Genomic DNA, 16,669 nt, shown 5'->3' with positions numbered 1-16,669 from the left:
GATTTATAGCAGTGGGCCATGGAGCCCCAATAGTAAGGAGACTAAATAAGCTTATCTGTGTGTTTGCCTGTTTGCTTTGTTATTAAATATTCAACAATGTGTTTGTAGGGCTGAAATGATCATTTTCCTTTGGTGTAGATAGGAGTCCAATGACTAAGCCACTCCCATATGGGAAATGCCGCCCTAGTCAGCTAGTCAGCCTCCAGGCTCTTTCTGAAGAGCGTTAAGTCCTTCGTGAACTGTGACAAGAGAGATACTGCTGCTCTTCAAATCATCTGTGCACCACAAAAGGAAGCCACACAAACTTCAACAGCAAACATGAGCATTCAGCTACTTCCAAAGCTCCCCTAAAACTAAGGTTTGTAGGCTTGGGATTGCATTACAATTAAGTGATAATGAGAAAGAAATCATATCTCTTGATCAAATAATGCATTAATCCTACTGTCCATATACCGTGTGTCGTTATGCACTCTCTGGTAATAGTGACTTTTGGAGGTAATTCTTCTTGCTCCTTCCATAAGATAGGAAATAAGCACAGAGAAAAGAGAAAGGGCGTGCGTCAAAGAGGACAATGGAAGCTGAAATGCCCTGAGAAGCTCAAGTAGGAATTTCATATTTACCACATCATCAAGGAAATCCCAGGTACTATTTTTTAACTTTCTTTTTTAATGTTTATTTATTTTTGAGAGGCAGCACAAGCACAGGTACACGAGCAAGCGGGGGAGGGGCAGAGAGCGAGGGAGACCTAGAACGTGAAGCAGGTTCCAGGCTCTGAGCTGTCAGCACAGAGCCCAATGGGGGGCTCAAATTCATGAACCGTGAGATCATGATCCAAGCCGAAGTTGGACGCTTAACCAACTGAGCCAGCCAGGTGCCCCCCCCCCCCAAAAAAAAAATCCCAGGTACTTTTAATGAAAGGCTGTGGTTCTTTCTTACAGTTAGGCACACAAAGCATTTTCTGCAGAAAAACTCCCCCCCCGACCCAGAGCTCCAAATTCATCAGGCCTACTACCTGAGCAGGGCTAGGTTGCAATTGATGATGAATCCTCTTCAGTACTTAAGACCAAGTTCACTAAGCAATTAGCAGTGTATGGAGACTCTCCAGGGAAGCATTGGAGAATAAGTTTTTCAAGCACTTTAGAAGCATTTATATATACCTAACATGCCATTAATCATTCTTATCTGTTCATTAAGACAGTCTCCCTTAGGACCCCTACTTGCCAGTTCTTTCTCAGCCTGGTTCTTTTTATCTGTATACGTGAAAAGGAGTCTCTCTCTTTTAAAACACATTTTATAATTAAAAGACTTCATTAATTCACATGGGTGTGCTCCACCACTGAGTCTGCATTTTCAGAGTTTTATTAAATATACAAAAAGGCCCTTCTCTTGAGGGTCTTTGTGGAAGACAAGCCATACAACAGAAGCTTGGTTGCGGAGCACAGTCTTAGCATTGGAGAGATTTTAGACTATTACAGCGTGATATAAACCTCCTGTCTATATCAACCCATGTTTCCTTCTGTCCCCTACCAAAAACGGGGAACAATTTTAATTCACACTGCAATTTAACTGGTGTAAACTCATGGTAGGGAAGAAATCAGATATGGTAACACTGAAAAGCAGCCAGTTTTGAATGTCATATCATCTGTTACGTAACTATACCTCTGCCTGTGAGTCACCTACACCCATGTTCAGGCCTTTGCTGGTTCCTGGATCCATCCACCCCAGTGCAGCTGGCAGGGAAACCCCAAGCAGCGTGAGATGCAGCCATAAGTGTCCTGGTTTCATTTCGTTCAGTCTGTTGAGAAAATGACAAATGATCAGAATTAAGTATTGCAAAATATAATCATATTGACCTAAGTTTAAACCCTACCACCAACCCTTCTGTTCTACTGTGAGAGAAGTTCTAGTACTTCTGAGGCTTAGTTTATTCACTTCCAAAATGGGCTCAGTGAGATGTGTACTTTATAGGGTTGCTGTGAGGGCCAACGAGGTCAGCGTTGACACACAGTGGTGACACTATAAATGCTAGTTGTTATGTGCAAACCCATCCAACATGCCAGCTACCACTCCATCTCCAAGAACGAACTAGAGTGAAGAAGATGTGTCACCTCTGTTCAGTTACCACATATCCAGGCTTCAGTCTTTCCAGGAAGCCTTTGGGACTAGGCATACAATTAGTGCTTAGTAAATGCTGAAGACGAATGATATTAAGTGTACTGCACCCTGTTTGTAGCTGCTATCTCAGTTTATAAGATAGTGAGTTTCAACATGGCACTGTAAGGCTCAGTATTTTCATTTCAAGACTGTTCCTTCTTGGAGAGGAGTCCAAGCACCCAATGGATAATGGAATTTCAGTAACCTAAGTTTCCTGAGGCCCATGGCCTAAGGATCAGCTACAACAGATACTCAACTCCCACCATGTGCCAGCTATGGTGCAAATGGGACAAGGACACAGGCTAGTAGACTTGTCCAATTAGCTATACTCTTTCTTTCTTTCTTTCTTTCTTTTTTTCTCTTTCTTTCTTTCTGTCTTTCTTTAAGGTTTCCACCATAACCATTCCAACCTTAATTTCGGTATCTCTAAGAAACATAGCCAGGTAGATAGAACTCATCACAGACTATTTACAACTTGTACTCAAGAAAACTGGAGGGGTTATTGATTTCTGTGAGCGCTACACAATTTAGTGCTTAATTGCATGTGGTGCAGCCGGCATCCTGATCCTGGCTGGGAGATGAAGACACAGAGCTCTGTGGAAGCCAATTCCCCATGTGATCTGGCTTCAAGCTGGTCTATAGCAGGTACCCAGTGGGAAAGGAGGAGGAGCTTGAGGGAAATTAGAGGCTGATGGAGGAGTCCACCCCTGTTCGCCCCCACAGCAACAGCTTTGAAGGATGCCTACTTCAAACAGGAAGGGTCAGAGGTATCCCACAAATCACTAGCGCTGATGCCAGGGTCACCCAACAAAGTGACTCCCAAGTTTCTTCTGGCTGCCTGTTCAGATATGCTTTATATCCCTCGCTAGAGACAGAAATGCCCACAGGGAGGAGAAATCAGACTAAAACTTACGGCATAACGGTGGCCTGTGAAAAGCAAGTTTCTACATTAGGACTGTCTTTGAAGAGAATGTGTCTCTTGTCTTACAAACAGTCCACGGGCTCCCACTCCTGTATCTGTTTCTTCTTCCTTGACATCTGTTGGCAAAGCTGGAACTACTGGGCAAAGAGTCTGTGTGGCCAGCAAATACGGTGTGAAGGTCACGGTCTCGTCACCATCAGCATCTGCTCCTCTGAAGAAGGCACAGCTGTGCGGAAGGGTGCCACTTCCTCTACTACTGGAGAGGGGAGTGGAGCACTCCCAGCAGCCCTGCAACCCCATGCAACTGACCCGGGGCTCTGGCTCCAGTGTGTGAGTTCTTTATAGTGACTGGGGAGCCGGTAGAAAAATCACATTCAGGACTAAAAGAAAATAAAAAGGTCTTTCCCTACATGCAACTGTTTTTTTCTGAAAATAAATGGGATAACTCCCTACTCTCCATAAATTATTCTCTTCTGAACACAGAGCCACATCCCAAGAACTGCAGAAAGCAGTTAGCAGGCTTTTGGGAATAAAAAAAAAAGTACCAATAGTCACTCAGGCTAGAACTAGAAAGACATTACTTTCTACTTTGTTTTTGGTAATTCTTCCCTACTTCTCCACTTTCAAATAGTGCTCGAGAGGTAAGCACACATACAAAAGGTCTTCTTTTCTCCCTTTTCATGCTTTTCAGCCCAAATAAACTAAAAACAGCAAAATCATCAAAACTTACTCTACTTAACATATAAATGTCAACATCCGGAATTATGAAATATTCAAGCCACGCAATCCAGTACTTAGTTTTCAATTTGCCTAGTAATCCAAGACCAATTATATTTGGTGTTCTATTATTAATGGAACAGCATAAAAATAAAATCCACTCATTTCAGTTGTTATTTTGGCAAGTTCCAAAACTATTCTAGAGGGTGCACCCAGACCTCTGGCATTAAACCAGCTGTTTGAGTTGTGTTTTAGGAAGTGTGGGCTCCAGCCACGCAGCACGTGGGTGGTCTCTGGTCTTTTCGGGTTTGTGTTGAGGTACCCCTAAGATTTTGTTTAAAGACCAGCAAAACCGAGAGTCAGACCAACTACTCAAATATTCCTAGGCAGCTTCTTTGTAACATTTTGCTCAGCTCGGCCGCCACCAGATTGGACTTCATTTGCACGGTGGATGCATGTTCACTGTCATTTTATACTCCATGATTGACAATTCATTTTATCTATAGCAGAGACAGCCTAAAAATTTACAACTCAAGTTTTATGATAGTTTTTGGTTCATTAAAAAAAAAGAATTAATATTGGGTCTCAATCAATTTTGATGATCTGTCTAATAACCAGCTAGAGGCTAGCACTTAACATAGCCATTATTACGTGACAGGCACTGTCCTAAATGCTTTACAGGTATTAACCCATAATCCTCACTTCTACTCCATGCAGAGGGCAGTAATTATCCCCCCGTCAGATGACACAGCAGACAGGCCACAGAGAGGCTAAGTACCCTGCCAGAGCCGCGTGGCAAATAAATGGCAGAGCTGAGACTCCAAGCTGGGCAGGTGAACTCTGGGTGTGTGTTCTTAACATCCACCCTCTGCTGCCTCTCCATACTTGGCAATACTTTCTTTCAATAAACAGCTGCTTTACTAAGACGGGGAAAGCCTAGAAAGAGCAAGACAGGAAACCCCGATTGTCTCCTTTGCTCTGACATCTGCCAAGAGCTGCACCCTTCTGGAGGAGCAGAACACAAAGAAAGAACCGAGCTGCTCCTCTCTGCACCCCTCCGCAGAATGGGGCCACTCGGCACACTGTCCTCAGTGCTCATAGCCGCTGTCTTTATTGGCCAACAAGAAATACAGTTGCGAAAAGGAACGATGAGGAGATGTACAGAATGCCAGGCAGCAAGGAAGCCTCTCAACTGACGGGCAATGCCAGCATGGTGAAGACAGGCACTTGGAGGGAAGTAGAGCCGTTGACTCATTACTCCTCACCTTCAAATAGCCCTGTTGGCCTTCAGACAGAAGAAAATAGAAGAATCTCCTCATTACAGGAATAAGAAGCTACCATCTATAATATCACAAACCCTCTTTTTCAACCTAGAGTTCCTTTTGAGATCAATTTAGGTTTATAAGCTTCATTCAATCCATGTTAGAGTCCAAAGACTGACTATAAATCTATCGGAGATCGTTCTCATAAAAGAGCAGGGACTGCCTTTTCTTTCAAACAACTCATAAAGCACAATCACTTGATATTTAAGACCCGCTTCCTCACTTTCCCCAAGCTCAAGACAAATCAGTTGCTAACTTGGCTGCTGCTTCACAGACAGGACACCACAGGCCTGGAAGGTCAGAGAAGTGATGCACTGTGTAAGCCAGGTCAGTGGCCAAACCTAGATTGAAATCCAGGCATCCTGAGCCCTAGACAGCGGCTTTGTTCCCCATAAGATCACAAACACATATGGAATATGTGTGCATTCTGTTTGGAGAAGACAAACTGGGCTTTTCTTGGTGCTGGATGGGGCCTACCAGGTCATCTGCCTGCTGCTCTGGTGTAAAGCACAGGATTTTCTGGTTTCCTAATAGAAGCCAATACCTGTGCCATTACTTGTATTTAAAATTATAGAGGTGGGGCACCTGGGTGGCTCAGTGGGTTAAGCGGCCGACTTCGGCTCAGGTCATGATCTCGCGGTCTGTGAGTTCGAGCCCCGCGTTGGGCTCTGTGCTGACAGCTCAGAGCCTGGAGCCTGTTTCAGATTCTGTGTCTCCCTCTCTCTGACCCTCCCCAGTTCATGCTCTGTCTCTCTCTGTCTCAAAAATAAATAAACGTTAAAAAAAATTTTTTTAATAAATAAATAAAAATAAATAAATAAAATTATAGACGTGCTACAGATTTTGTATGATGTGATATGCTGAAAACTGACTTCCTTTTTCAAGAAAGTTGAAAAAATGTGACCTGAGAATAGAAATGGTTAGGGGGAAACAGGTAGGAATATGGTGATTGCAAATCTGCCCCACCAGAGAAGACACACCAGCATGCAAGCTGTCAGGGTCAGAGGCCAGAGAGAGGCAGGGACACTAACCTGGCAGTGGTTCTAATACAAACTTCCCTTCTCCTCTGGGAACCTGCCTTGTTGGGGAAAAGCAGGGAGTCAGACCCCCAGAGCTTTTGCAGAGATAATTCTTGAATACTCTCTTCCAGCAACTCTCCCAGAATATGGCAACATTACCCAACTAGACATTATGGATTAGCCACATGGAAATGGCTTCTCTTTGTAACCAACAAGACCACAAATTACAAACATGGCTTGGCAGAACTAAGCAATACCACCCTAGCCTTGAAGACAACAGTAAGGTTTGTGGCCCTGAGGCACCTGAATTTCCAACGCTTCCAACTCACCAAGTGTATGCCCTAGCCAATTACCTTAGGTTCACTGCATTTTCCACATGGGGTGTTGGCTATCAACAGATGGAAACCACCTGGAGAGCGCCAAAATCCTGCAGCCCAAAGTTAAAAGAAAAAAAAAAAAAAAGCCACGTTGACTCTAACCTAAAAACCCCAAACCCACATATTCATTTCTTCTCAAAGGCTTAGAACCCTAGTTTTGATATGCGAGTGTTGTAAGAAAAAAAAAACAAGGGGTTCAAACTTCCAAAGATAGTTCCTCAAACAGCAACCCAAAGGAAATTAGGCACAGAAATAGACCAGGCTAACCCTGCAGCAAGACATAATGAAGTTACACTGCATTTCCCATTAATTATCTGCTCTTATCTTTCATAAATTGTTCCAACATTCGATAAATTGAATGTCTAAGTTAGTCTGTGTGCAGTATGTAAATCTTTGACACCCCTATTTACCATGAAGTTTAACCCACGCACCTATGAACTCCAGGAACCCTCACAGTCTCAACATTTAAATTATACCATGTTTGTGCAACTGTAGTTCTATTTCACTTGAAGTCCCAGGCCTTGTATTACACATTAAGAGAAAGAAAACGTAAGAAAAGATGTGCTCTTGAAAGAACTTTCAAATTTCGCGAAGTTAGTAAGCACAGAATTGACCACCCATAAGCAACACAAGCAAGTTGAACTGGCCGGGAAATACCAAGACAGGTAAAGTAGAAATTCAAGTAGATTTTATGAAATCCTGACTCTTCAATGCCAGTTTCTGGAATATGGTATTGTCAAACAAAAGATCACAACATGAAGATAACTTAAAAAAAAAAAAATCCTGCAGCTCTGAGAAAGACAAGAGAAGAATCCTGAGCAACTAATGGGTCAAGGTTACAAAATCCTACCTACCCCTCCCTCACCTACCTCCAGGACACAGGTGAGGGGAAAAAAAGTTCTCCCAAGGCCCAGGAGAATAGGCTGGAATAAAAATAGCTTTCCTGAAACTAACAAAAAATAGAAAATGATCAAAGATGTCTACCACACAAAAAACCACTGGAACAACACATTACAGTACACATAAAGTAGGCTATCATCCTGAACGACCTTTGGCCCAGCCTAAAGTCTTGGGAGAGGGGGTGTCTGTATTTCTAGGATGGGAAGAAAGCTAACATTCAGCTTAAGTGTCTAAACAGAAATGGTGTAGTAATGCTGCAGTACCTTCCCACAAAACCAGGAAGGAAATCAGAGATGAGCCCTGTGGGGCACCGGCTCACGGCTTCCCTTTGAGCTACTGCCTTAGGGTTACTAGGGCTCTGGTGTCCTAGAAGCACCATCATTCACCACCACCACCCCCCACCCCCGACCATTTACTCGCCAGTTGAGACCTTTACCTGACCACTGCCCAGTCCTGAGCCTGTCCTGAGAGCCAGAAGGGGCAAGCACAGAAACCCACCCACTCCAAGATTGACAGGACACTGTTAAAAGTCATGTCTGACTTTCCTCTAAGCCTGGTGGTGGGAAAATAACTTGGGACTTGAGTTTCGAGAAACATCTGAATTTCTTCCCGATGCCTCAGAGACTGCGATATAGGCCCATTCCCGGTGCACGTTTGGTTAAGAGTTACCGTGCCACCTCCGAATGAAATTCTGTCTATGTTTGGCCCAGAGAACGTCGACGAATGTTTGTATCTCGGGGACCCATCGAGTACAATTCCCAGTGCACAAGCTTGCAACAAATTTAGGAAGGGAACCGACCAAAGCTACTGGCGCTGTTTTCCACTCGCGGGAAACCTCGGAGGAAGCGACACCTAGAGGAGAGCGGAGGAGAGCTGCGGGAGCGCGATTCATCATCGTCGGCGACAGTTATGTGGAGCCGGGTCGTCCGGAGCGCGCAGGGGGACTGACTAGCCGAGCGAGATACAGACCTAGCAGGGTCCGACTCTGCGGGGCCCCGGGAACTTCAGCACACGAGAGCGCTGCACGGGCTGCTCGCCACGTCCCGGGCGCTGTGAGAAATCCTGCTGCTTCCAGCGGGGTTCTGCCCTTGCCGGAGTGGCGGGCGCCGAAGTCCTCAGGTGGCAGGCCGCGGGCGAGTGAGCCGGCGAAGCCGGTTGGTCAGCTCAGGGGGCCCGGAAGGCTCGCGCTGCGCTCGGCCGCCAACTCAGGGCGACAGGCGCCCAAAGCGCAGCGCTCTGTCTGTGTCGCCTAGGTGCCCCCAAACTTGAAATGGGTCTCCTTTGCTGGCGCAGAGAGGGGCGGAGATCATCCACCGCACAAGCTCTCTCAGAATCAAGCTCTCTGCCCGAATGTCCCCCAAACAAGCTGCTCCCTAGTGACTCCCCAGAAGGGAACGGCAGCCGCTCTCTCTAAACAGAGACCAGCCGGGCAGATCCCGGGCAGCGGGCTTCGCGGAAGGGGCTGTGCCCGGGTCCCTGCTCCTCAGCCTCCGCGGAGCCCCAACGTGCAGACGCGGCGGACCTCGGGGGAGCGACCGCCAGGCGGGGCGCAGCGGGCCCTCCGGGCTGCAGCGCGGACGCGCAAGTTTCCCCGCAAAGCTGGAGGGAGGAGGCAGCGAGGACGCCCGCTCCGCACCCCAGCCCGGGCCAAGGGCACAGAGCCGAGCGGAGGGGCTGCGTTCGCCTCGCTCGCCGAGGCGGCTGGGGGGCCGAAGCCCGAGAGCGGCGCCTGCGGGGTCTCGGAGCCCGCGCGGGCTGCGGGCTCGGCGCGAGCTATTCTGCTCCGCGCGCCGGCCGGGTCACTCCGGTGCCTACTGCAGACCCGGGCCAGCAGCCTCGGCGTTCGAGCCTTTCTTTCCCCCCGAGTCCTGGCCGGGGCCGGGTAGCCCTACCGAGCCAGAGTCCCGTGGTCCCGTGCCCGCCGCCCGCCGGCCGGGCAAACTTGGCTCTCTCGGCGCGGATGGTGAGGACAAGCAAGCGCCCGCGCCGGGCCCTGCAGGAAGACGCGGAGCCGCGGGCGCCGGGACCCCAGAGGGGCGCAGTGGGACCGGATGGTGGCGGCGGCGGCTTGGCACCCTCCCCGCGCCCGCGTACCTGAGGTGGCCGGGGCCGAAGGAAGACAAGGTGTCCGAAGGCGGACGGGCGCGATCCGCGGCGGCGGTGGCGGCGACCGGGCCCCGCGTCCTTCGGTCGGTGTCTCCGGCTGTCGGCGGGTCCCGGGCGCGCTGGAGGCTGTCTCGGCTCCAGCTCTGTGAGCCGCCGCTGTCGTACCACCACCGCCGCGGCTGCCCTATTTCTGCCGCCGGGACCGGAGCCCGTGACGTCACCCTCCGGGCCCCGCCTGCCCAATCGCCGCCACCTGTGCGCGCGACTCGCCCGCCCGCTGCTCAGACCCGAGCGGGGCCAGCGGCAGGTGCGCAGAGCAGCCGGGCGCGCACGCGGGGCGCGAGGACTCCCAGCGCTCCAGGGCGATCTCTGCACCCGCGGGGGGAGGGGGTGCGCTTCCGCCCCAGGCTCAAGCGCACCAGGCTCTCGTAAAGCCGGCAGGCTACAACCCCCTCCCACTCCCCAACACACCCCCTTCTTCCTCTCCTCTGGCTCCTTCCCGGACCGAGTTCCCCAGCCTGTGCTCTCAAGATGCACAACTGGTCTTAATCAGCCGCCATAGCTGTGGAACCCAGGAGGGCCAGTACACCTTACCTGTTTACGTGTCCCCAGAGGCAAAGTCAAGTGACACTACCCTCCCCTCATCCCCCAGCCAACAACCTGAGAAACAGCAAAGTTTTTATTTCTCTCTTCTGTATCTGCTCTCTCCCAGCAGGATCATCTTACAAAATCCTGGGCATACAGGGGCAGTCCCAGGTGATGTTGACTTAGCCCGTCCAAGCTGCCATGAGAGGGTCCCCTATTCTCCCTTAGAAGGAGACGTTTTTACTGCCCTGACCTCATCCCCACGCCTAAACCTTTCCGAATCCCTATTCAACTTCCAGAGCTTTTGGAGACCCCAACCCAGCTGTCATGTGCTTTCATTAATTGACCTAGAGATCAGTCTTGGTGCCCAAATAAACTGTAAACGTCTTTGTAGCAACTAGCATCCCTCTCCCCCACCAATTGTCTGTCTGTAGCCCAAGTCTGGCATCAATTTGTGAGTGAGACCCTAGCCAGGCCAGACTGGTGATGAGCAGGAGTCTTTCAGAGGGACTGCCTCCTGCTCAGGCTGGGTGGGCACCAGATAACTTGGTGGTATAGTGGAACAGTGCCTTGTCTGTGCCCCTGTGACCTCTTCTGGCCTGGAGAAGGGGACAGAGGAGATTTTCTTAAGGTTAGTTAAACGTCAAGAGAAGAAGAAAAAGAAAACACTGACATGGAGGAGAAGGTATTACATTTGCTCTTTCCTTCAACACATATTTACTGGGCCCCTGCTATGTACCAGGCCCCGTGCTATGTTCTGGGGAGACATCAGTGAATGAGCCAGCCTGGTCCCTGCCCTCACACACGCTTTGGTCTGGGATCTGGCTCTCCCTCCTACACAGCCAGGCTGTAACCCAGGCCAGTCATATCTCTGCCATAGGTGTCAGTTTCCCCATTTGCAAAATGAGGAGTGCTTGAGACCTGGGTGACTTCCAGGTCTCAGTTGCTGTGACTTCCCACGTGGAAACTGTGATTTGGACTCAAAAGGACAAAAGCCATTCCATCCTCAGTGCCCCAGGGCCTTGGCAGGAATGATGCTCTCTCAGATTTGACCATGAGTCTTTGCCAAGGCCACCCATGACTGAACCCCCAAAGCTGGCTTGAGGCCAGATTCTCTGCAGCTGGACTGGGGAAAGGATGGCACTTTCCATCCTGGGAGAAAGAGAAAAAGGACTGGACATGAAAGGAAGCAAGGAAATTTGGAAACGTGCTATGCCTCCCTCTGAAATTTAATTCTAAGTCCGTGGACAAGATGGAGCCCCACAGCTCAGAGACTGGGTTTAGCTCCCCTCCCACACTTTGAGGTGTTTGAAAAAGCAGATTTCTGTTCTCAGCTCTCAGCACAAAGTCCCTGAGTCAGTCTAGTGGCCCTATTACATAACCAAGGCAGGCCTTGGGGTGTGTCTTTTTAATAACTCTGGGTCATATGTAAGACAAGGTCTGTAGATTGACCAAGATCCAAAATAGCTCTGTTTAGTGCAGTGAACATGGACTGGACTTCCAACAGACTTCCTTTGCTTCCCGAGTAAGGGGGGAATGTAGCCGCTACAAACCAGATGTACAGAATGCCCTTTGGAGATAATGCTAACATCTGAAGTGAGCTGTTGTGGCTACTGTGCATAAAATAAGCGTGGAATTAAAGTCACCTTGGAATAAAAAAGGTGAAGTGTGAATGACGAAATAAAACAAGCCTTCAGGGAAGCGGCATCAGATGCCAGTAGACCTTGACACCTCTCTGCATTGCTCTATGCTTTGACCTCTCAGGGCAATTCTTGCTTTAAAAATACTCCCCGGACATGCAAGGGAGGCTAACTCCCACACAAAGCATTTGGAATTGGCCTGAAACCCTGTTTCAGAACTTGCAAGCATAGTGATGATTCTCAGTAGCCAACAGGGATGGTTGGAAAAAAAAAAAAAAAAAAAAAAAAAAAAAAAAAACACCAAAAACCAAAAACCAAAAACAAAGTAACAACAACAACAAAAGGTTACATTTTGAATTCATACAATTCAGTAAGTTTGGAAAAGAGAAGTTAAAAGGAAACATGAGTCTAGATTACTGCCCCAGCCCCTAGTCTGGGTGATTGGTGAGTGATGTCACAAGGCAGACTCACACACACGCAACAGAAAGTTACCGATGTATTTTTGCAAGACCAAGAAGTTTAACAATCTGCTATAGATATTTACTTTACCAGTTTTAAAACATTTTCTCTAGCTCTACTCTTACCAAAAACGCAACAAACAATGGGTCTCCTGGAGGTCATTTTGGCTTGCAGCTGCACATCAGACCACCCAGAGGTGACACAGAAGCATGGGATCAGGAAGAAGCAGGGGACCTCCTCCAGACTGTACCACAGTGTTTCCTTGTCACTAGCTATGGGTCAGGTCCCCCTGGGCTGGTCAGACAGTGCCCAGAAACACTATGGGAAGGGAGGTCATGTTCGAGAAGGTGGGGAAAGGCAGGGGAAATGGTCTTCCTGCTCTTTCCGTGATTCAACACTTGCTGCCTGTCCAAAAACTGCCTCTCACTGGGTGAGCCTTTCCAGCCTTCATTTCTTCATGTCTCAAGTGGGAGCTGGAGGTGGACGGGGTGGGAGGCGGTCATACTCAATGAACTTCTGAGGCCATTTCCAACTCTGCAAGTCTATGCCTTATTTTGCTAGGATGTATGGAAGTTAGGGCCACTCTGATCTAAAAAGAGCTGTGATGTTAAGGATTTCTTAAACATTTCTTAAATGATGGTCCTTTTAGTCATCTAGAAATAAAGGGAATGGAGGCAATAAATTAAAAATTCTAGACCTAAAATCACACTCAGAAATAATTGTTAACTTTAGGGGTGCCTGGGTGGCTGAGTCAGTTAAGTGTCTGACTTTGGCTCAGGTCACGATCTTGCGTTGGGCTCTGTGTGGACAGCTCAGAGCTTGGAGCCTGTATCTCCCTCTCTCTCTCTGCCCCTCCCCTGCTCATGCTTTGTCTCTCTCTGTCTCTTAAAAATGAATAAACCTTAAAAGTTTTTTTAAAAAGGTAAAGAAATAATTGTTAACTTTGGTTTAGGGAGAAAAGTAGACTGCGTGGAAATAACTAAGGTGTTCCTTCAAGAGGTTAAGTGTGATTTGGGAAATTTCTCAAGGCAATGAAGGAGGGATGAGTGGAAATTTTAAGTAAGAAGCTGGGATGAATGAAAAGCTACAGTGAGGAGAAGGGAACTATGAATGGTAAAAGTGGAGGGGTTGGAAAATAAGCCCCTTCACGGTGGTGTTAGTCCCAAGACAAACACCGCATCCCCACTCCCAGGGCCCAGGCTGATCGTCACAGGGCCTGAGAAAGATCCCAAAATAGGAGGAAATGAAACTCAGCCCCTCATGGAACTCCATGTGCACAGGGAGAATTTGGGTTGAGGAGGCCAGGCCTCCAAGCCACTAGGTACCACATCCTACTGGGGACAGGGGAGAGAGGTGAAGCGGGAAAGAAGATAGGAGGAGAGCAAAGAGAGGGGCCAACCTCCTTTACTCAACCTTACTTATTCAGACTCACAAATATTTGCCATGACCCTGTTTTCCAACTCATCAAAGAATGGTAGATAACATTCCAATCTACAAAAAAAAAAAAAGATCATTCAGAAAGATGAGTGCCTACCTTATGGACACTCCATTCCTGTGATTATATGCTCCATTCAAACACGTATGCAGTATTGTGGTGGATTAAGGTTAATTTTTGTGAAGAGCACTAAGCCAGACAGGGATCTGTAAGATGGTGCTGGACTTAGCTTACATACCACCCCAAATCTGAGTAGCCACACCGACCTCTCTGCCCCCACCCCCACACCTTCTCTCTGCCCCTACCCCCACCCCCACTTGCCCTGCTTCCTGGCCACAGGGGCCCTATTAACTGGTCTGAGGTGTTCCCACAGCCACAGAGATAGATTCCTCTGCTGTTACTGCCACTGCCTCAAACCAAATAGCCCCCCTGCACAGGGCACCAACTGACAAGGAGACACTGGCCTGTGCACTGGTCAGGCTGGACCCCTGGGGGTTCTGGCTTCCCCAGAGGCTGCTGTGGGGGTGGGAGCTGCTCCACACAAGCCAAAGGGGTGGGGGAGCTCATGACAGAGGGGAGGACTCAACCAGTGGGAGACAGGGTACAGGAGGAAGCCAGCAGGTACATTCTCCCTTCCTTCCCTGGGTGGTCTGTACTGACATGCACCGTGCCCTGGGTCCTGTCTGAGGACAGCCCCAGAGACCAAGTACTGAGTACTGCTGACAGAGCTGGACCATATCTTCCATATCTGCTATCTCTTCTTCATTGTTCCTGCTTCCTGAGATTGGACTTCTCCTAAGGTGTAACGCTTTTGCCTCGTGCTCTGTTTTCCAGAGAATGCAGACTAAGAAAGTTGACTGTCTTAGGGGTGTCTGGGTGGCTCAGTCCATTAAGTACGTGACTCTTAGTTTCAACTCAGGTCATGATCGCATGGTTTCATGAGTTTGAGCCCCGCTTCGGATTCTGCACTGACAGTACGTAGCCTGCTTGGGATTCTCTCTCTCTCTCTGTTCCTTCCCCATTCATGCTGTCTCTGTCTCTCTCAAAATAAATAAATAAAAACTTTTTTAAAAATGAGTGGTGACTGTTTTAAAGATGGCAGATGAAGAAATTCTGAGGATGAGGAGGCACTTAGAGCAGAGACGTGAAGAAATGAGGGGACAAGATATGACAAGATCTGGTGGGCAGAATGTGCAGGCAGACGGCTCAACAGGCATGAAGATCTGGCTGGATGTGACCCAGGCTGACGTGGCTAAACACAGGGATCAGGTGGACAGTTGCAGAAGAAGACGGCAAGGACAAGGGCCAGATCACAAAGGTCCTGAAGGCTCTGATAAACAAGGACTTCACATCTGATTTGACGTGTGATGGGAGTCATTGGGGAGTTTAGGGCAGGAGACAGTCGTAATCTACTGTATGTCGTGAACATCCCTCTAGCTGCTGTATGGAGAATTGACTGGGTGGAGGGCAGAGAGACTGGGGGAGTGAAAGCAGCTGTTCAGCTGTTGAGAGGTAAAGCTGTGTTTAGCTCATTATCATCGCTGGCACCACACCAGCACCTTACGTTTATTGATTGCTAACTATGAATTGGGCACTGGGCCTAACCCTTTGTATGTGTTGTATCACCTAATTTTCACAGCTCCATAAGGTCCGCATTTGATAAGTTAAGCTCAGAGAAGTTACACAATTTATCTAAGGCAATTTGTCTGGCAAACGGCAGAGCCAGGATTTGACTCAGAGCCTGCCCTCATAATCGTACGCCATTCTGCATCAGTTACACACAGTGTATACATATGTGGCACCTAATACATATCTCAAAATACATGTCCTATGACTAGGTGCCTAGAGAAGCTTCTTTTCTGAACCTATTGGCATATTTACTTAATAGTCCTCACCTGATCCCTTGTCATATCAAAACCCAACATGTGGTCTTTCTCTCTTCCCTGCCTACAGGATGTCCATTCTGTCCAGCATGTTCTAAGCCAATAATGGGGCTCCCATTCTCTTTGCTAGGAACTGGCTAAGGCGAGACCAGGGGGCCTAGTTCTGGCCAGGGACGGGCGACAGAAAGTCACCATAAAGAGATGCACGGGGAAGAGATGGTGCCTCTTTTCCCTCTTGATACTATCATTAACTACAAGGAACCCCTACACCCATGGTCACCATCTTCCCGAAGAGCAGCCAAGGTGACCCATGAAAGATGGCAGAATAGGGAAAGAGCCAAAGACCTTAATGATGTCACTGAGCCTCTAAAATAACCAATTCTGAAGCTGCCTTAGCTCGGGTTTCTATTTTCCTCATGACTTAAATCAGTTGAGTTTGGAGTTTTTGTTACTTGAAGCAGAAAACATAGCAAATGAGAAAGAAGCCAAAATTTAAACAAAAACCTGATCCGTTATTTGACTGCCTTTACACACACAACATGAAAGATTAACATTGTCATCGTCCCACTTTATTTATCTAAGAACCCCAGGCTAGTCAAAGACTGAAGACTCTGGATTCCAATCCAGTGCTCATATTTAGAGAGTAATTTTCAGTTGTGGAGAACATTTAATTAAGTAGGAACCTCCATTTCCTAATTGCCCTAGATGAAAGGCAGTGGACACATAACAAGTGACATGTATACAGGATGCTTTAAAGTTGACAAATGCATGCACACATGTCAGTTATCACTGCATAGCCATATGTGACTTGCAAACACTTTTCACTACAACCATCCTTGAAAAAACTTAAACTGGCTTTGCCATTTTTGTGTGATATGTGACAAATGAGTGATTTGAAATTTTAAACAAATTAAGAGTATTGTATTAAATACTGTATTCAAGTTTGTTTTAATGCAATCATTAATAATATTCATAATACACAATCATTACAAAAAAACCCTTCACTTTATATCATTTAATGACGGATGGACAATGTTTAATTTTTATTAAATCATAAAAGAGAAAACATAATTTTCTGATAAATATGATAAAAAATGATATGTCATATCTGGTTTGGGGACTGAATGTATACTAAAAAGTACTTTGGGGT

At 47.6% G+C, this 16,669-nt stretch overlaps 1 protein-coding gene across 5 annotated transcripts in view; it reads right to left on the bottom strand.

Moving 5' to 3' along the window:
• Window positions 1-16,669, bottom strand: part of FSTL4 (follistatin like 4) — a 585,475-nt gene that overhangs the window by 400,425 nt on the left and 168,381 nt on the right. For 2 of the 5 annotated variants that reach the window (XM_060636146.3, XM_060636145.3), the window contains exon 2: window positions 1,660-1,795. In XM_060636146.3, coding sequence (XP_060492129.1) covers window positions 1,660-1,785 — 126 coding nt within the window. In that variant the 5' untranslated portion in view covers window positions 1,786-1,795. Of the gene's footprint in view, window positions 1-1,659; window positions 1,796-9,505; window positions 9,818-16,669 lie in introns of those variants that run through there. The other 3 variants (XM_060636149.3, XM_060636144.3, XM_060636148.3) reach the window with 3 other exon arrangements.

This window comes from Panthera onca, chromosome A1 (genome assembly GCF_046562875.1).
Source record: "Panthera onca isolate mPanOnc1 chromosome A1, mPanOnc1 haplotype 2, whole genome shotgun sequence".
NCBI lineage: Eukaryota > Metazoa > Chordata > Mammalia > Carnivora > Felidae > Panthera > Panthera onca.
The sequence above is the reverse complement of the archived record's forward strand: the minus strand, read 5'-3'. Positions and strand labels throughout refer to the sequence as shown.